Here is a 20590-nt window from a genome sequence, read left to right as displayed (position 1 = left end):
ATCGCGTCGTTAGTGCGGCAACGGGCGGTATCACTCCTGCGCTATAAGGAAACCGCTAATCCGATCAGATCTCTCTCGCTTGGTTTTCATCTTTGGTGTTCTTCCTCCGCGCGCGCGCCTATGCTGCATATGTTCTGCTTCCCCGCTTCTGATCGCTTGGGCGCACGAGAGATCGGAACGAGCAGGGCCTCCGAAACCACACTTTCGCCTGAGATCTGCACCGGGTAGGCGGGTGATCAGGTTTTTGGGGAGTGCTTCCACACGACTGCTCCTCATCTTCTGTTCTTCGTCGTCCACCATGTCTGCCGCACCTGGAGCCGCCGCCGCCGCTGCCGCCGCAGCACCTGGAGACGCGCCGGTGAGCCGGAGCCGCTGCGAACGACAACGTCAACGGAGGCAGTTCTGCCTCACAATCCAGCGGAGGGACATTTACAGGGTATAATATTCTTTTACTGTTAATTCAATCTTTGATACCTCTGTTAGTCGCAATTCTATTGCGTTCTTGGTATGTTCATGATGCTTATTATACCTTAAGCATGCTCCTGGTTATGTTACATTTTATCACTAGATCACCCCACATTGTTCATGCATGATTATTGTCTTAATATTTTGGATTAAAAAATGCCGATATATGACTATATTTCCAACATGTACTCCCTCCTTCCCAGAATATAAGAAGTTTTAGAGTTGGACATGCTTATTAAGAAAGTAGGTAGAAGTGAATGGTGGAGGGTTGTAATTGGATGAGTAGTGGAGGTAAGTGGGAAAAGTGAATGGTGAAGTGTTGTGAACTTGTGATGGGATGAGAACAGAACGTTAGTGAAGAAGTTGTTATATTTTGGAACAAATCCCGAGGACTAAACATTGTTATATTTTGGGACGGAGTAAATAAAAAAGTCCATGAGCGTCATCCACAGCTACCCCAAGGAAGCTGTAACCTGGAGCCATCGTTTCAGTGTTCCAGGACGGGACGCATCACGGTCACGATCGTAGATGGGGTCGGTAACTTCACTGGATCGTCGTCTCGGGCATTACTGGGTCGCTGCCTCGGTCCTCCACCAGCGCAGCAGACAGGGGCACGAGCGAGGAAGGGCGAGGCGGAGAAGAGAGGAAAGCGAGCTGCTGCAGACGCACCCAGGCTCAGTTGCACAAATTTGTTTCTTTTGAAGCAAAAAACTGAACCCGATATATATTTGTGGAGTAGTGACTCCCTATCAGTTTTCCCCCAAAAACATTAAGAAACCAACCGAGAAAGCCGCAGGATTCTCACCTACGCATTTCGTCGAACAGGTGATGGGCAGACCTGTCGAAGACAACCATCATCACCGGACAACCCCCAGGCCCCAGGCAGGGCCCCTGCGTGCGTCCTGCCCAGGAGCAGGCGGCCCAAACCGCCGCCCATGTGCATCCTCGTATGTACGGTTGCCTCGGTGCTAGAGACGGACGCCCCGGATCCGGACTCCCTCGCTGCCTGCCAGCGCGTCGCGCATCTCGCTGCCGAGGACGAGGAGAGGAGACCCCTCTCTCTCGGCGATGTTTGCTACTCTACTGGCGTACTACTCCAGTTTTGTATAAATTAAGTCTTTAAGAGAAGACGGTATGAAAGGTCCCATGGTCTAGCGGTTAGGACATTAGACTCTGAATCTAGTAACCCGAGTTCAAATCTCGGTGGGACCTTAATTTTTTTTTATTTTTCTTTTATTCATATGGACTCTGATACATCGAAGAATCATGTTTCCATTCAGATACGCAAAATCATTTTTATTGCAGGGTTTTCTCTGACAGAAACAAGTCTTCAATCCTAGTGAGATAAAAGAGTGCTTTGGAAGGTGCACGTGAAACGAGAAATTATTATAAGTTTTAATTATTTTAAACTTCAAAAATAATTTATTTGATATTTTAGAGCAGCTTTCTAAACTTTTTTTCTTACGAAATACACCATTTCAAACTTCCAAACGGAAACCAATGAAAAATCTACGTAGACACCTTGGTACTCTAGTTTTTTATTTTCTTTTTTTTTGCTTTTGACTAGGTTTTGTTTACAAGATAATGTGTGTGAAATAACTGGTTGTGCAAAGAATTTTTTTATTAAAATAAACTGAAACAAACCACAGCTACAATGAACTCACAACCAAAAAAACTAAGCCGCAGAAGCAGGAGGACCAATCTCAACGCTCAAAACTCCATCGGCAAGAAGGTATCTTGCCACACGCTGATCATACAGGCGCTGTAACTCGGAGCATTAAGCTGAAAGCACAACTACTTCCTCTGTTTCAAAAAAAAAAAAGACATTCTACCATTTTTCATATTCATATTAATGTTATATAAATGTGGAAAATGCTATAATGATTTATATTGTGAAACGGAGAGATTACAATTCTACAAAGAAGCTTATTTTCCGCTTCTTTGTCCATCTAGATATCATGCAGATATATACAGTCCATTCATGTTCTTAATTTCCTCTAACTAAAAGGCTGAAAATTAACACGTGGTACGCATGATGCGAAGTAATTCTACAACATTTGTCTTCTTTAGATCAGTACACGCACGATGCATCAATAAATTTCACATGGAAAAACAGTAAAGCTGTTAAAGAAATCAATGGTAATTACAGAGCATCAGGTACCAAAAAAAAAGTATTTCACAATGTTTTGGCAGTACATGCGTGGATTGGACACCCTCTTGTGTTGGAGTATTGACCCCCTTTTTTTTCTTCTGTTGCATCGCATAGATACCTACTCCATCATTAAGCACGCAATTCTGCACTCGAGAAGAAGCCAAGCCAATGATGCCAAAATACCAATTTCATGTCACCAGAAGCAGTAGCAGAGCATCTGCATCAGAGAAGAGATCAAGATGCATCATGGACTGATCTCTGTTTCATTGCCGATTATCCATGAGCATGTGGTTCCAAAAACCGTCGATTAGGAGGCAGCTATTGGCCCAAAGTATATGAATTTAATGAAAATTTATGCCACAAATTTGAATTTGAAATCATTTCGGCTGGTTACCGGAATCTGAATTTTTGTCCGGTTCACTGGCAGCAAGGAGGGTGGATAGAATGCAGGGTTTCTTTGGTTTTTACTACTTACCTTCTTCCGCTTCCACCGGCGGCGGTGGTGGTGGCGGCGGCGGCGGCGCCCGGCCGGCGTCTGCGCGAGCAGGAGGACCTCCGGCCTCAGCACCAGCGGCGACCAGAGGCCGCTCTGGTCGTAGTCGAAGTCGAACTCGCTGGTGTCCGCGAACTTGCCCAGGATCCCATCAGAGACGTCTCGCGGCACCAGCTGCACGACGAGCTCGCCGTCGCCGCCGATCAGAGGTGCCGACGACGACGACGATCCGTCGGACTCAGGCGAGAAGCTCACGATCTCCGGCAGCGAAGACGACGACGCCATTGCGGCCTATCTCGCAGATCGACCAAAGAAAAATATAGTAGTATCAGAGATTCAGAGGATGGTTGGATCGATGGTTGCATCAAGAAAGATACAAGAATGATGAGAAAATTCAGAGAAGGGGGTGAGATTAGCTGAATGACCTAGCAAGATTGGACGCCACCATCTGATCTTGGCTAAAAGCTATTTGCAAAGGTAACCGTGATCTATCTATGTCCATGATTGATTGTTCATTGATCAGTGTTAGAGGGGGGCCACAACTAGGTCAGCTCCTCCTTTCTTTTATGATTGGTGTCTTCTTCTCCACCTCTTGCAACAAGTACATTTCATCTCTCCACCTCTCACTCACTTTCTAGTTTCTACCAACCAACCAACCAATCAAACCTAGCACGAGGCATCTCTCCATCATGTCTGCAGATGTCTATAAAAGTTCTCTCAAAGCCTTGATCAGGAGAGAAACCTTAAGATGCATCTAGCAACGAACGCATTTAAGATTTTTAAGTAGGATATCCGTGATGGGGATAGATCGGGTACAATATATATATACTACTTACATTAATTATGCGCACTAAGATGATGACTTTAGTGTCATGCATGCCACGTTAATCACAACAAATTAAATCAAATATGCAAAAAGCAGTACCACTTCTATGAAAGATTCAGTCCTTAGTGGCGATGTTGCTCTCTGTACTTAATTGCTCCTCCCTCAATTTTTTATACATGATGTTTAGTAAGAGTAGTTAATCTGTCCTAAACATCGTATATTTTGAGGTAGTAGTACTACTAGATCGCCATTTCTCCGCAATAATTCTCTGCAATTATGCACAACTTTAGAACAGATCTTGATCCTACTAGACCTTGGAATCACCGAGAATCAAAGCAATCAAGCAAGAGCTTTTCGGTGTAGATTGTGGGCATAACGACCAAGCAAATTAAGCTGGGACATTAGTGTGTGACTGTGAGCAACCTAGCTGCATGACAGCGACCTGGCTGCCCATTTGAAGATGATCTCACAACCTTTTTCAGCTTGATCTGAGCAGGTTGGTCCTTAAAGATTGGATTTGATGCGACTCATTAGATCCAAGATCCAATCGGTTCTGGTGGACAATCAAGCAAGAAATTATCCCTTTTTGTTTTTGTTTTTTTACAAACAAATTGTAAGGCCCTTGTTTGTCGCTTTGTTTTTTTTTCTATTTTTCAGCAGTTGTAACTGCCTTCTTAAAGATATGCACCTCTCATGTGTATTTGAGGAATAAAAACAAATAGGTATAATTTGCAATCCCTGCACACAACTATATTTGTGGACACCAGGATTTAAACCCCGATGTAATTCCATTCATCTAAATGCGATTTGTTTGACAGTAGAGAGGTGTTGATGTGATGGCTACTCATGTGGGATCTGACGATGCGTGAGAATTTTTATGTTAGATGTGTACTAATCCCATCGGTTGGGTGAGAGCTGATTATAAGAAAAACTCTTCTATATATGTTCTTAATGACTTAAAAGAGAAACCACGAAAAAAATATTTTAAAATTAGCTGCAAAATTAAATTTTAAAATTTAAATTTTGCTTTCGACTGATTCCGGTGATAAAAAGTTAAACAAGGGCAGTATTAAATCGATTGATCTGTCTTCCGAATTGCATTGATTGATTTCCAGTTGGGAATGTTCCTATGCGTAATCAGCAGTGCTTTCAGTTGATCGTCGCACAGTACATGTACAATTTATCAGATTATCTCGTCAGACACGGTCATATAATCAATTGGGACAGCCAGGTTACAGACAAGAAAAGGAGCACCGATAAGTAAGGGCACTCCCAACCCTCCACCTTAGTTTTCAAAGTGTTAAGTACGTTGTCACATAAGCAAAAGTTAAGGTGGCAAAGAAAGTTAATGAGAAGAGAAAAAAGATAAATAAATCATTTCGCATACAAGAAATTAGCTCTACACATAAACGAAGAACGGAAATAAGGGGTTAGGTGGATAAAAGAAGAGAGAATAGAGGTGATTGAATGGGAATTTATTTTGAAAAAAAAACACCCGTTGAATATATTATTTCTACACACGGTGTTTATATAACATGGCAAGTATGATAACTACTTCACCCGTCTCATATTAAGTTTATTTTTAGCTGCTTCTATTTGTCCCAAAATAAGTTTATTTCAAAGTAATTATTGCATTGAAGTTTGTGAAAGTTAGAAATAATTATATTAAGGGGTAGATAAAGTGAGAAAAAGTTACATTGAGATTTGATAAAGTAGGGTATTCTATTTTTTTACGTTATGTATTGATATGTGTGGGATGGGTGGAAATTAATTTATTTAGGACAAAGGTAGTACGTGATAGTTTCTACTTTCTATGTTAGGATTTCCCTAATGACGCTTGTGCATCAGTAGGTTATTTTTTTAAAATGATGGATAGAATCTGGTCTCTATACCCATAAGTGTACCCACAGTCAAAACTTACACGAGTGCATATACTCCAGATCTTATATCGAGATATACAAAAGGGCAAACAACCAAAAAGAAAACTTTAAGCTTGAAGCTTTTCCTCATCGTTTTAAAAATCGGGGGATATGGAGCTAAGCCTACATTTCCCTTTGAGAACTCCGATGCACTTCCTCTCTATCCCTTTTCCTTCTCTATCTAATAATGTGTGATTCCTGTGTTTTTAAGTTCTTGTGATATTCATTAAGCCACGGCACATCAATCTTGTGTTTGTTCTTTTGTTCTATCCCTATGTATTTTTATTCCCGCAATCTAGAGAAGCCTTACAAGAGTGGCATGTGGCTTTAGGGATCCTTTGAAACAAAAGGAATTTTAGATGATTCGATTTATATGGGAAGAGATCCTATATTCTCTTTGAAACAAAGGAAAGGCTTCACCAAATTTTTAACATGAGGTTCTACCTCTTGGAAAATTCCTTTGTGTCCATCTCTCTTTTTTGATTCTTGTGTTTTTCATGTGCTCCATTCAAATAGTTATTCATGCACTTTTCTTGTGTTTTTTCATCCATAGGATTTGAGATGATATGACACTCGAATCCTAAGTTTTTTTTCATTTATAAAATCCTACATTCTAAAGGAAACCTTAAATTTAAAAGGCTATCTTTGTAACAAACGGAAAGTAAGAGGAATTTTGAAGAATTGATTCCTATAGAAATAATCCCTATGTGGTCCTTTAGAGCAAATGAATAGCTCTCTCAAATCCCTCTAGAATTCCTTTGGAATGAGTTATTTCATAGGAATTTTGGAGAAAATCTAGCACTCACATTTCCATTCCATAGCACAAAGTTACTGTGTTTTTTCCTGTCTATTGTCCGATAGAACTTTCATGTGTTCTAATTTCTATAGGAAATTAATGGGCATGACGCTATGTTCGGGTGTTTTTTTTTAAACGGTTATGGGTTCCAAAGAAACCCTTATGAAATGAGACATTGTAATGAATTTTGTGAAAAAACCAGCATGAGATAAGATATCATGGTTTCTATTGCTTGAGTCTCGAATTTCTACATTTTTAATGTATGTTATCAAACAACATATTTTTGTTGATTTATGTGGACCACAGGACTCAACAACAAGGGTGCATTTATTTAAGCATCTCGCTAAAACTTACCGGCCACACACAAAACCGCACAGAACATTAGTGCACGATTAATTAAATATTAACCGTTAAAAATTTTAACAACAAATTTCTTTGTTTTTTTCTTAAAAAAATTTCTATATAATAATTTTTCCACAGTTTGATAAACGTGCTAACTGAAACCAAAAAAATTATTTCAAGTTGCTAAAAAAAGAAAAAAAGAACTCATTCGGAGTGTCAACGAAAGGGCCGGACTAGTGTACAGCGTGGTCCGCCACGAAGGCACAAAATCACTCGCAATCAAAACGTCGTCACCTACCTACTCTACCATCACCAAAACATATTTTAAGGGCATGTTTGGCACAGCTCCAGCTCCACCCCTCTTGTAGCTAGAGCTCAGCCAAACAGTTTCAGCTCCACCAAAACTGGGAGTGGAGCTGGATGGAGCTCTCTTACAAAATGAACTACAGTTGTGGAGTTGGGTTTAGTCAGCTTCACAATTCCACTCCAGACCCAACTCCTAGAGCTAAATTTAGAAGTTGGAGCTATACCAAACAGGCCCTAAAGAGATTAATGATGAGAGAAGAGCAGCAGGATACATATTTATAGCTACCTGTAGCATGGACTCAAGACACAGTGTATGTATAACAGGTGGGACCAGATATTAATAGTATAGTATGTAACTATTATAGGAATGTGCTATTAGATTGGCTATAGATAAATTGAAGCTATTAATTGGCTATACTATTAAACTTGCTCTAAAAAGACACGAGCCCCTAAAAAACGTAGCTCCACCCCACCCGGCCCGGCCCACATCCGCACCCCGACCAAAATCCCCCATCCGCCGCACTCCACGCGCACGCCACCGCCCCCCTCACCCCGCTGCCGTGCTCGTCTCGTGCTCCCCCTCTCCTCCGCCTTTAGTCACCTTTCCCCCTCACTCTCTCCACGCGACCCAGATCGATCGCCGAGCTGCACCTGCACCTGCACCCCGAGGAGAGGAGAGGAGCAATGGCGGCGGGGTACCGGGCGGAGGACGACTACGACTACCTCTTCAAGGTGGTCCTCATCGGCGACTCCGGCGTCGGCAAGTCCAACCTCCTCTCCCGCTTCACCCGCAACGAGTTCAGCCTCGAGTCCAAGTCCACCATCGGCGTCGAGTTCGCCACCCGCTCCCTCCAGGTCGACGGCAAGGTCGTCAAGGCCCAGATTTGGGACACCGCCGGCCAGGAGCGGTACGCCCCTCCTCCCTCCCTCCATCCCCATCCCATCCCCACCCCTCTCCTCCTCTCCCCGCCGCTGCGAGAGTAGATCCATGTTCTTACATTCACGTGGGACGCCCGAGCGGTTTGGATCTCGCCGCCGCCGAATTGCGTTGCGTGTGTCGACGCGGTTAGCCAAGTGCGTAGGATTTTTTTTGATGTTGGTAGATCTTTTGCTCGATCCCCGAAATGGAAAGGGTTTGACTCGTTTCGGTTGTGGTAAATGGTTTTTCAGTGTTTTTTTTTTGCTTTACTAGACTTATCATGCTTGATTGATTGATTGATTGATTGATTGATTGCTGGTGCTGTTTGTGTGAAATGAGCTCGTCAAGTCGAGTTGGGTTAGCTCCGCCAATTCTCTAGTTCATCTACTAGTGTTTGGATAAAGAGGTTATCCTTATTTAATTGTTAGTTTTGGTGATGGTATCTTGAACCCGCTGTGTGTTTAGATCGTCCTATACAATCGTGGAAAACTGTCCAAACTCCACAGTAGGGCCTTTTTTGCATTGTTTCTCTTGACCATCAATAGTTATTGTGTGGAGAGAAGAGCAATAGGGCTTGTGATGCATGCGCGAATTTATTTAGAAACATGGATGTCTTTGCCCAACTAAAATAACTTCTTGTGACCAGAAAGTGAGATGACTGTTTTCAAATATTTGGAGGAAGGTTTTAATATTGAGTCGGGCACTAGCGGTTATAATGCTAAAAATAGGTACTCAATGCATCTCTCTGCTCAGCTTCGTACAATATTGAATTGGGGGGTGATTATTGTAAAGACAAAGATATTTACTTATCTACTCAATACATCCATTTGATTATAGAGCTTCTGTTGCCATTTTCATTACATTTCCTTATATCATTACAATTTTCATGCTTAAAAACTCATGTCCTGCACACCAAGCGATTCCCATACTACTGGAGAAAACATTGCAAGCATTTTTGCTGAGTATGGTTGACTAATTTTAGGACTAATTCTAGCTGATGGTTGGAGTCGCTCGTATCCATCCATTCTGCCTTTTTGTGCAGTTGTGTTGAATAATAGAAGCCCTTGTTTACTGTGAGCTGGTAGCTTGGTTTACCTCTTCTTTTAGTTTTAGATAGAGAACCTGCCTATACTTACAGTTCATGATCCTGCATTATTTTTCCCATGTTGTCCCATTTCTTTATTTTCAGTCCTCATATATATAGAGTTATGTTTTTATGTGCTTTCACTTCTATAATTAAGCATGTCAGTCAGTTAATAATATATTCTTCATTATCACCCATCTCTAGTTACCTGTTACCACAATTTGTTCCGCATTAATAATGAATAGATTAGGACTACTGCATATCCTGTCTAGATCTCACCATACATAGCTATCCCAGTGCACCATGTATTCAATCAACTAAAACTCTACTACTACAAAAGCATAATCGTCCTCCTCCTAAGATCCTACCCACACACTTCCCCAGAAAAAAACCACCACCCAGAAAAAAACTGGCCCTCTATGGGCAACCATTGGCCCGTAGAAAACTGAGCCCATAGAGCAATTGCCCCATCTTCTCCCGTATCCTGTTGCAACACACATGCATGTCCCTAGTAACTGCAAAACTCACACAAACTCTAGGCTGAACAAGGAAAATATCCAAAGTATGATTGATGTGACTCATAGTGATGAAAAATCATTCCATTGAAGCAGAAAAAGGGGGAGAGTAGTGTATCTCCTCTTTCTGGGTGAAGTTTTGGCTGTGTTTCTCAAAGGGCGACACTGCTTTGTGCCTTGAAAGCACTATCTTCTGCTACTGCAGTGAAGAACTGAAAATAGCCACGAGGGCACATGGCAGTTCTCTTTGGAGGGTAGGGGCTTTTTGTTGGACATGGGAATTGGAACTTTCATTGGACTCAAAGTAGTGATTGTCTGGAAACATGGTTTTCTTGGGTTCATTTTGATGCTATCTGTTGTTAGGACTTCTAATATAACTGTCTTGTAAAAGTTGGAGCATTTTAATGCGGATGAGACATGAGAATATACCATATAGGCATAGCGATGTAATATTGGACAGGTGCTTGCAACAGTAATTTGATTACATGCAGCAGTAGAAAATTCATTTTGCTTCATCAAGACATGAGCAATGTTCAAATAAAACTAAATTTTGTTGTGCTGTTCTTTTTCTTCTATAAGCCATCAGTCAGTAATTTTTTAGGGGATATTCCTATTGTTCTCTTGCGTACTTTGGTATATTCAACTGAATAATATTGGATTGCATACCCTGACCTGAAGTAGCAAATGTAGTAGGGAGCTAGGGATAGCTGATGATTTGCTGCTCCCCAATAATTGCATTTGATGGCTTTACTATGAACCAGATGTCAGTGAGGCATAGGGTGGCACATCTTCATTACCACCATTGGTGATTGGCAATTTTGAAATCACCCATAGTATTATATGATGTGTCACTTAACATACCAAATAAGTGCTGATGTTTTCTATGCAGAATTGCATTTTTTGCTGTCCACTACCACAACCTGTTTATATCAAATAAGGCACTTGAACCACAGAAGTTGACTAAGTCAAAAGTTTCAGTTCCAGTTGGCAGTAGGACTGCTATGCTATAGTATTACTTGGTGCAAAATCTTGCAGTTTTAGCTTTTAACAATGCTACAACATGTGGAGATTGCATTCCTGATAGCAGCCATTCATGGCACAAATACACTTTACCCAATATCTTTTAAAAAAAGGCACATGTATGTTTGTGCAGTATGGATTTCGAAAGAAGTTATGTTTGGTCATGGTTTTGATATGGATGAAGTCCATACTTTTCGTCCCAAAGTTCATTTTTCGGACTAAATTCAGAAATAGTCCACTTCTGGTCTTTGAACTTATGCTTGAAGTCCATTATTCACCCTCATTGCTGCCACTATGGGAGCTCCATTGATCTGCCTATGGCAAATTCAACCGCATAACACCATGTTCTTGAAGCTCCTAGTCCAATTCCTACAAATAACTAGAGGAACAGAGACTCCTGTCCTCAAGAAAATCAAGTGGTTCTTAGTGTCAGACATTGCTTTGCTGCTGCTAAAGTATGGCAATCACCAATTAATTCCTTTACCAAGCTCACTCCATCTAGTTCCTCATTGCATGTTCTATCCAGTGATGCTGATGTCTAGGCAAAAATCAACAGTAGCAACAGTGAGAGAGGTAGGGGTGGATTTGGGGAAGGGCTAGCAGCTTTGTGATAGTTATTTGATAAAAAACAAATTCTCATCGCCGGATAGAATGTGGAGCGAGAAACTGGATGGAGGTGATCGTCGTGGAGGAATCTCAATCATGGTTTAAAAAGCGTCCCTAGGCGTCTGAGCGCCATCAGGGAGCAGAGCGTCCCCACCGCTTAGGGATTTATGCATGCTGGGAAGGAAATCGCGTGAAGATAGGACGGAAATCGCATGTGCGACAATTTAGGGAGAGGGAAGGGCGAAAGATGGAAAGAGAATAGATATAGCAGTGCACCAATTTAGGGAGAGGGAAGGGTGAAAGATGGAAAGAGAGTAGAGAATAGGGCGAGCAGAGATTGGAAACATGGGAAAGATGGAAAGAGAAGATGGTTGTCTCCCTCCTGCTGCTCCCTTCTCCAATGGATCTTCCTCGCCCCTTCATGTTCTTCCTCTCTTTTTTGCCTCATATATTTCTAGTATGCCTCTTGTGCTTGTGTGGAAGGCGTCGCCTTACCCTCGCCTTAAACGCTTAAAGCGTCGCCTAGGCAATTGAGCAGGGGTGGGTCGCCTTGCCTCGCCTTGTCGCCTTAAGAACACTGATCTCAATGATGATGGTGTATTTTGACACTGAAGCAATGTCGAAGCAATGTCTCGCCAAAGACATTCTTGATCTCCTTCTGGATGGAGAATCTGCTCTGGTTGTTTGTAGGAATTGGACAAGTAGCTCTGTAAGCACGGGATACATGGTTGAATTTACTGGAGAAGTGCCGAGGGGGCAGAATAGCAAAGCTCCCTGGTCACAGCAATGTTAGGATGAAAATGCACTTTGAGCAAAAGTTAAGAGGGCCAAAAGTAGGCTTCTTCCTTCCTGGGGTTAATTGGATCCATGCCATTATAAATTTGGTTCTATGAACTTCTTTCAATTATGCTCATTAATACTGGAATACTTAGTTCACCCATAGGAATATAGGATTGAGATCCACCAGCCAATGTGCGCCTGCATTGTGTTACTCAGACCTGTAGATAAGTAACTCTACCGTTGAGTAGAATAAATTTGGTTAATTCCGCTGAGTTATCTATGCTAAGGACAATAGGAAGTTGAACATAACCTAAATGTAGGTGTCCTGTAGGATGGACATTAACCTTAAATTCTCCAGATATATCTTGTCCTTTTCTTGCTAGACTAATTTGTGACTATTTTTTTAGTAGTTTCAGCACTGATTTATCTTGCAAGGCAGAATGCTGCCTTTTCAGTTTACTTCTGCCTTCACTTATAAAGCATCTGTTCTTGGTGCAGATACCGTGCTATTACTAGTGCATATTACCGAGGTGCTGTTGGAGCGTTGCTTGTCTATGATGTCACCCGGCACTCAACCTTTGAGAATGTTGAGCGCTGGTTGAAGGAATTGAGGGACCATACAGACCCAAACATAGTTGTCATGCTAGTTGGCAACAAGTCTGATCTGCGCCATCTTGTAGCGGTTCAAACCGATGAAGGGAAGGCATTCGCGGAGAGAGAATCGCTCTATTTCATGGAGACCTCTGCGCTCGAGTCCACCAACGTTGAGAATGCATTTGCAGAGGTCTTGACCCAGATCTACCGCATCGTGAGCAAGAGGTCAGTCGAAGCAGGTGATGATGCAGGTTCTGGTCCTGGCAAGGGTGAGAAGATCAATATAAAGGATGATGTTTCGGCGGTGAAGAAGGGCGGCTGCTGCTCGGGCTAAGCTCTTGCTGTATTTTTTTTGGGACCTGTGTGAGCTTGTGTTATCGCCGTTCCAGCGACTGAGAAATTGTTAGTAGTATTAGCAACTTCTATGTTACGTAGAGAGTTTATTGCTATAACTGAAAGGTTTGGCCAGATCAGTTTAGATCTTCCTATTGTTGTATGGTCTCCGCGGCAACTGGGGCATGGTGTTGGTTTTCATGTGAATCCATTGCAGCCATGCTTGAACTGTTGAATCAAGTAGAAATATGTTTTACGCTTGCACGCTGTTGATTTGGTAAAAGGGGAAATGATAAGCAGAGTGTACACTTGTACTACATGGTGGGATGCAATTTGGCACGCAAGCAAATAAATAACTTACATTTTTAGTATTAGTAGGTACCCGCAAAATACAAGAGGACGTCAGGACAATGGTCATGGTAACTAACTGGAATTTTGTCATCTTGGTTGCTTCTCATTTTCTCAATGGTATCCCCAGGCCCCAGCATGGTCATCATGCATACGAGAACCCTTAGACAGGGAGAAACATTATCCCATTTGAAGTCAAACCATTTCCTCATTCTATTACAGTTGACCCACGGCAAAAACTTCAAAGCAAACCATTCCCTCATTCTATTGCAGTTGACCCAAAGCAAAGACTTCAAGGTAAACCCTACAGGAGACTCTACTGGAGGCAAAACTCATTCAACAAGACGTGTGCTCTTGCGAATTTTTTTGAGAATTAATATTATTTTTATGGAAAATCGCAAAAGTAGTGGTCAACCGGGGAAAATCGCGAAAGTAGGTCCCTGTCGAACGGGTGCAGTTCGATAGGGCGCCTATCGAACGGCCAGAGCGCGACTGGCGAGGAGATCGGAAGGCTGCCGTTCGACAGGACCTGTCGAACAGCCCCTGTTCGACAGGCAGGGCTGTCGAACTGCCCCTGTTCGACAGGATATCCGTCGAACTGGCGCAGTTCGACAGGGTCGCGTTCTCTATTTATTTGTAATAAGTTATTTTTTTTAATAAAATGTAATTTATTTTAGTGTGTAAGAAAGGAAAATATTTTTGTAATGTTATATGTATATGATTTAGGGTTTTGATAATGTTTGGTCAGAAATTGTAGTATTTATTTGTTGGTTAAAATATTTGAATTATTTAGTTTCATTATTTGTATATTTGAATGATAATTTGTCATGATTCATTCGAAGGGTATGCTACTGAGTAATTATCCGAAGAAGTTTATGAAATAGTACTGATAGTACTAAGTTAATCGTAAAGTGTTTCTCAAATAGTACGGACAGAATATAAATGACTAAAAGTTTAATACAAATAGATAAGTCAAGGACGATCAGTGCCCTTCGCACGCTTGCTAGGTCCTCCCTTCTTCCTACGCCTAATCTGCTCAGTGGGATATGTCAAATTATCAGGAGGGTGCCTATCTCTAGCTGCCTGCTGTGGTGTCACGTCTGGCCCCTGACCGGCCTCCGTCTCCTGCGTCGGCTGTGTGACCTGAGGTGCTGCGTGCCAGTAATCCATCCCTACTTCCCCCTGGGGATGATCAGTGGAAAAGAAGTCCTCAATGAATGCTGTGCAAGGGGAGTAAGCAGGCATTCCGTGATGCGTCGACGCCGAACCGTACTCATCGTCTGTTTGCACAAGAGGAAGAAACCAAAAAATATGGCGTAGTTAGTAACGATACATATAATTAGAAACTAAAGCATGTTATTGTTTAAAATGACTTACATGTGTGCTGTGTGTGGCCCTGCTCTGGCGCACGCGGAGTGATATGAAGTCCCCATGCTGGTGTGTTCAACACGTTGTCCCCCGTTGGCATGTAAGGGAAGTGTGCCGACCCAGATGCTCCCTGCGAGGGGTGAACATAAGGCGGAGTTTGGAATACCTGCGGACGTGGTGGTGCCGTGCTCGACGTGGGTACCCCTGATTCGGCTGACCCCCTGGTGTACTCCGGTGCTGGGGTGTGCTGAAAGGAAGGACGACCGTGAGATGTGTGGGCCGTTTCGTACCCGCGACGTGAAGAGGATGGACCACTCCGATCCACGCTGGAACGTCGGGGTAGTGGTGGTGATGGCCGTCGGCCCGACGTCTGCACCACATCTGCCGCGCTCCGACAGGAGACACGACGTAGTAGTGCGGCAGCACGTGCACGGAAGTTGCGAAGGATGCTCGCCACGTCGTCAGGCCTGACGACTGGAGGTCTCGCCTCTAGTCTTTGTAGCAGGGTGTCGGACTCCACGTGAACGTGCTCAACAAATTCCGCCTGTTCCACAAATAATCAAGGCAATTAAAATTATTTAACCAGTTGCACATTTATTAAGAGTATTTAACAAGATGCACATTTGTTAGAAATAATGAACCAGTTGCACATCATTTATAAATACTGAACTAGTTCCACATTTATGTAAGAAAAGGAACTAGTTGAACCAATTGCACATTTATTAGACATACTGAACTACTTGCTAACTTTTTAAAAATATTGAACTAGTTGCTCAAATTCCACAAATAAACACATACCATTGAGTTGTAAGCTAATCTAGGCTGAGGGGCAAACGTGTCAGTAATCGCTGCCTGGTGGGGGACGGTGCTATCTCCTTGTGGAGGAAAACACCTCCATCGTGTAACACTGCGGTACCAATGAAGGTAAGCTCCATAATAACTCCCATCATCTGGAGGTGTCTGAAGTGCCAAGTTATCAGCTGCGTGCTCCCACTCTTGTACCGTCGGCTGAACCGTGGTCACAATAACACACATTTGGTCTGTTTTCAACAACACACATTTTAATGTGCCGCAAAAACCATAGCCAGCTTGATGTGTTCTCGCTTTCAACAAATGCAAAAGCAACAGGAACGACATGGCTATCCGCGTCGACTCCGATCGCGGTTAGAATTGTTCTTCTGTACTTGCCTGTCATGAAAGTGCCATCAACACAGAGCAAAGGAATGCAATTTCTAAAGGCCTCTATCATGCACCCAAATGACCAGAAAGCCCGACGAAGAACATTCTCCCCATATTCATTCACCTCATCGAGAATAGCCATGTGTGTGCCCGGGTTTCTTGCCTGCATCACCTCCAATAGTGGGGGAAGATTGTGATAAGAATCCTCATAAGTTCCAAACCTCATCTCCAATGCTTTCTGTTTTGCCCTCCAAGCCTTGTCGTACGATATCTCATATCCGTACTCTTTCTCAACGTCATGCATTATGGTGAAAGGGGACAAAGATGTTTTTCTAACCACCTTTGAATATACCATTTGTGCCACAAATGCCGCTGTCAGGTTTCTGTGCACCAGACGGGTATTCTCCAACAAACACATATGTTGCTCAACCCTCGAAGCTACCCATAAAGTGTCATGTTGTGGCTTGTAACCATGCACTCTCCAAGGACATCCACCCTGTATGCACTTCACGTCATACGTCGTCCTATTTGAAACCTTCACCCTGAACTCACGCTTCTGGACAAATGCCCACCTCTTCACCGCATCTTGTAAGTGACCTTTGTCATGAAACATCTGTCCAACTTTCACCTGCTTACTATCATAACACCAGTGGGCATCTAAACCATCGTTTACCTTCATACGACTCATTGATATGGTCGTCCAATCATCGGGTATGTTAGTTTCGTTGTCCCACAGTGTTGTATCTTCTCCTTCCACTACAAGCGCAAGGTATTCCTCGTTTTCCACTTCCATCTGATCCACTACCGCCTCATTCTCCTCCGCTGCATCAACACGCATAGGCGAATCTGGTTCTTCATCGTCCGAGTCGTTGGCCTCACGATTAGTACCACGAACAATGACCTCTCCTTGTGTATTACCCTCTACTACTTCCCCTCGACCTTGCTCAGTCCGCCAAACATTTTCAGCTTGTCCACCTTCCAACGGAGTTTCTTCTACCACGGCATGACTTGACTCCCCCGATCGATCAACACATGTTGTCTTCTGCACCACTATTGCCAGGCTATAGCCTTTCTCCCTTACTTTACTAACAAACTTCCTCCAACTCCCAGTTGACGCAACCTCCACTACTCTCCACTGCCATCCATGTTGACCCCTCACTGGCCACACGGCATTTATGATAAATTTATCGTGCACTGGATCTACCCCAAACATATTATACAACCACCCTAACACGTCGTTCAAACCCATATGCTCCGGTGCATTCAGACTAGTATCATGGAAGGCATATACAGTCAAATCCACCCCGCTATCACATATTTGTATAGGAGCATCGCCATAATACAGACGAATGGGCATATCACCTAACATCCTGATAAAACATGACAAATAGTCTCACGTTTAATCATTTAATCATTCGATAATTACCCTATTACAACTTATACTATATTGCCGTGTACTAATTTACAACTATTAGTAACAAACAACTAGTTTAATAATCCAAATAAAATATAACACCTTTGTACCTATTTTAACACACAATATATCAATAATATGTACTAACTAAGAACTAATTTAACCGTACAATTACTTAAATACCTCTACCAACATTTAGCAATAACAAATATGTGCTAACCATACATACTAACATCGAACAATGCGAAACAATTAACAACTCTTAAACCAATTTTTTATTAAACTTTCATATGCATTGTACTTAGGGATTACTAATGTATACCTTAACTTCACTGCTGGAGGGCGTCGCCAACCCTTTCCTCCCGGCCGGCGCCTCCTCGGCCTCCTCTCCGGCCTGCTATCCCCTCCCCTCGCTCCCTCCGGCGCTCACGGCGACGATGTGGCGACTCTCGGCGGTGGCTGGCGATGTGGTCCTCAAACAAATCGAACTCGCGGCCTGGGTGGACGGGGCTTTAAGCCGGCCTGTCGAACGCCCATTGTTCGACAGGGTCGGTGGAGGGCCCTGTCGAACGCCCCCGGTTCGACAGGCCTCGCGGCGCCGGGTGGTGGGCCCTGTCGAACTCCCTCCGTTCGACAGGTGAGCGTGTCGAACGCCAACCGTTCGACAGGGCTTTGTCGACTGCCCGTCGTTCGATAGGTGCCCTATCGAATTGCACCCGTTCGACAGGGACCTACTTTCGCGATTTTCCCCGGTTAGCCACTACTTTTGCGATTTTCCATAAAAATAATATTAATTCTCAAAAAAATTCTGCTCTTGCAGCCACTACTTTGTGGTTGGACAACACCTTTCAGGGCAACAATGATTTCCATAGATAATAGGTTTTGTCAAAAAAAAATCCATAGTTTATGGTAAAATAGATCGATGCCAGAATGATAAAAAGCTTAACACTCTTCTTATTTGACTTTTCCACTGTTCTGAAATATGATAAGATCCAAATCCAAAATGCAAAGGTCATCTTATTCAAAACTTCAATCATCACATCCTCTCTCTCCCACTTCAACCTGCAAACACAAATGTGCAGCAGTAACAGATAAAAAGCAGGGTTTATGCTGAATGGCAGGGCAATTCTCCTTTGGCAGGGATGACAATAGCAATGTACGTAGTCTAACGCCTGCTACGTTGGCATCCATGCCAGAGGAGAACTGCACTGTGATTCTCACCCTGAAAACACCATAGCCACAATTAACTGGTTTCTTTCTTTTTCAGAAAGGCCATTGATCTGTCCTAGATTGCTCTTCATGCTTCTCTTTCATGTAAGATCTTGTTCTTGCATTGAGCAGTATGCAGCCATGGAACATATATAGTGCAGAGATTGGCAAGCACAATCTGGATATGCTGTTGGATATGCTTCCAAATCAGGACAATGCTTTCAGGAGGTATTCCTCTCTAGGCCTGCCTTTCCCATATTTCCTCTCCTTTTTTAGATTAACCATAGAAACAGAATGAGCCTAGTGCTATTGCCATCTCATCCTAAAGGTATAAAATTTCTTTTGCTTTTGTTATTCCCTGTCACTGCTGCTAGTAAGAAAAGTTTGACTACTAAAAGAGATCTGTGTCTGCAGTTAATGTGATACACTTTGCATTAGAGACCAACCAAAAATCTGGTTACAGAATTAAATCTTAAATTCTCTTATCTGATGAAAGCTGGTTTTCTAGTTCTAGACCTCTATTAGATTTAGGATTTTGTTCTACAATACCTTCTGTGTCATTCTAGTGGACCTTGACAAACTCATTACTGAAAACATACTGATGTAATGAACATAAGTTCTATTCTTTTTTTTTTGTTGCGAAACATTAGTTCTAGTTAGTTACAGACTTACAGTAAAGGTGTTAGTAATCTCTATTAACCATGATATTTACTAGCTCAGATTTGAGGTTTCCAAGGCCTGGTCATGCATTATTTGGAAATACTTGCAAATTTCATACTTTATGGGTAATATATATATGTACTTATTTGACATCTTCTTTTATCAATTCAGGCTACTTCCTGATCACATTATCACACATACATGTACTCAATGAACAAACAACCAGATTGTTTTGGATTTTCGATGTGATGCTGTAGGCTCCCTGATATTATGCTTTGTCCAGGAACATCCCCATGGATCTTCCCCCTTTGAGATGCTATTGCAAGCTGCCCCCTTCATTTGGAGAATCCAACAGGTATCTGGTTCTTCTTCAGAGCACTGGGCTTTTACATTTGTGCTGCTGCAGGTGTCGAAAGGCCGCGTAACATTATCTGATCTTGGGTCCTGATTGACACATGATCAATTTGCATTCTATTCCTAGAGCTTTATCTTTTCTTAATACAGCAAAGAATCCGGCTAGTTGTTGACATTTGTTATTTTTTAGAATTGCGGTCCCTTTTGAAGTATAGTAACTACAAGTAGAGGAGAAACAGATATTGGCAAGGAAATGACAAGTGCAAAAAAGAAAATCTTAGAGGCATATATTTTTTTTGAGGCAATGGGAGAACATCCCAACCATACACCATGAAGTGCACACAACCTACATTATTACAAAGTTTCAAGAAAATGTTGTAATGCGCTATAGCATCGAAATTGACTAAGTATAACAAAGCATGATAGAAAACATCAAGCTAAAAATCAAAACCCACTTATGCATAGAGCATAGTGTAGAGGTCCCTTCTCACAAATTCAGAGTCTCCGATTAGGTATAACAAGTAACACCATAGGACTGTTTGGTAGAGCTCCAGGTCGAAATGCAATTGAATGAACAAAACTCTACTAGATTCTCAATTTTTTTGAGAGCAAAATCGTGAGAATATAATCAAAAGATATGTAGGAATGGTGAAAACTCTACTATCCATTGTGTCCTCAGAGTAGTACACGTTCTCTTATCAAAAATATATTGAGGCAGGAAACACTTGTTTTATACAACCATGCAAGCCATATGCCAGAGAATTCAAGAGGCCCAAACAGCACATAGGACCTGATAATAACTACTACAACATGTTAATAATACATACATAGCTTAATTTCTACCTGTGCTGCAAGAAAAGCATATATACATGAAACACGAGGAAGATGCCAGGGGTGCCTTGGAAAAT

The 20590-nt window shown here is 42.4% G+C and overlaps 2 protein-coding genes, 1 long non-coding RNA gene and 1 other non-coding gene across 5 annotated transcripts; 2 read left to right on the top strand and 2 right to left on the bottom strand.

Moving 5' to 3' along the window:
* Positions 1–816: 816 nt before the first annotated feature.
* LOC136351218 (uncharacterized) lies at positions 817–1505 on the bottom strand. The gene is made up of 2 exons (XR_010741884.1): positions 1271–1505; positions 817–1122 (listed from the first exon to the last, which is right to left on the bottom strand). It is a non-coding gene; the product is annotated as an uncharacterized lncRNA (long non-coding RNA).
* A 100-nt stretch (positions 1506–1605) lies between these two features.
* TRNAQ-CUG (transfer RNA glutamine (anticodon CUG)) lies at positions 1606–1677 on the top strand. The gene has a single exon. It is a non-coding gene; the product is annotated as a tRNA-Gln (tRNA).
* Positions 1678–2481: 804 nt separating this feature from the next.
* On the bottom strand, positions 2482–3791 carry LOC4341267 (uncharacterized). 2 transcript variants are annotated; one of them, XM_015787095.3, is made up of 3 exons: positions 3536–3791; positions 3093–3401; positions 2482–2834 (listed from the first exon to the last, which is right to left on the bottom strand). In XM_015787095.3, the coding sequence occupies exons 2-3, from the start codon at positions 3393–3395 to the stop codon at positions 2811–2813; spliced, it is 327 nt and encodes a 108-aa protein (XP_015642581.1). In that variant the 5' UTR covers positions 3396–3401; positions 3536–3791; the 3' UTR covers positions 2482–2810. The 2 variants fall into 2 exon arrangements, with proteins under 2 accessions (XP_015642581.1, XP_015642582.1); XM_015787096.3 differs by having other exon boundaries at positions 3093–3537.
* A 4040-nt stretch (positions 3792–7831) lies between these two features.
* LOC4341266 (ras-related protein RIC2-like) lies at positions 7832–13520 on the top strand. Its single transcript, NM_001421617.1, has 2 exons — positions 7832–8207; positions 12722–13520. The coding sequence occupies exons 1-2, from the start codon at positions 7984–7986 to the stop codon at positions 13149–13151; spliced, it is 654 nt and encodes a 217-aa protein (NP_001408546.1). The 5' UTR covers positions 7832–7983; the 3' UTR covers positions 13152–13520.
* Positions 13521–20590: the final 7070 nt, after the last annotated feature.

This window comes from Oryza sativa, chromosome 6 (assembly GCF_034140825.1).
Source record: "Oryza sativa Japonica Group chromosome 6, ASM3414082v1".
Lineage (NCBI taxonomy): Eukaryota > Viridiplantae > Streptophyta > Magnoliopsida > Poales > Poaceae > Oryza > Oryza sativa.
Note: the sequence above shows the minus strand (reverse complement) of the source record. Positions and strands in the feature narration are given on the sequence as shown.

Bases quoted from the DNA above. Each gene is read 5' to 3' on its own strand.
- LOC4341267 (XM_015787095.3), bottom strand. From the start codon at position 3,395: ATGGCGTCGTCGTCTTCGCTGCCGGAGATCGTGAGCTTCTCGCCTGAG. The intron at 2,835-3,092 runs GTAAGTAGTAAA...TCTCTGATGCAG, and splicing joins GCCGGTGGAAGCGGAAGAAG to ATGCTCTGCTACTGCTTCTG.
- LOC4341266 (NM_001421617.1), top strand. From the start codon at position 7,984: ATGGCGGCGGGGTACCGGGCGGAGGACGACTACGACTACCTCTTCAAG. The intron at 8,208-12,721 runs GTACGCCCCTCC...TTCTTGGTGCAG, and splicing joins GACACCGCCGGCCAGGAGCG to ATACCGTGCTATTACTAGTG.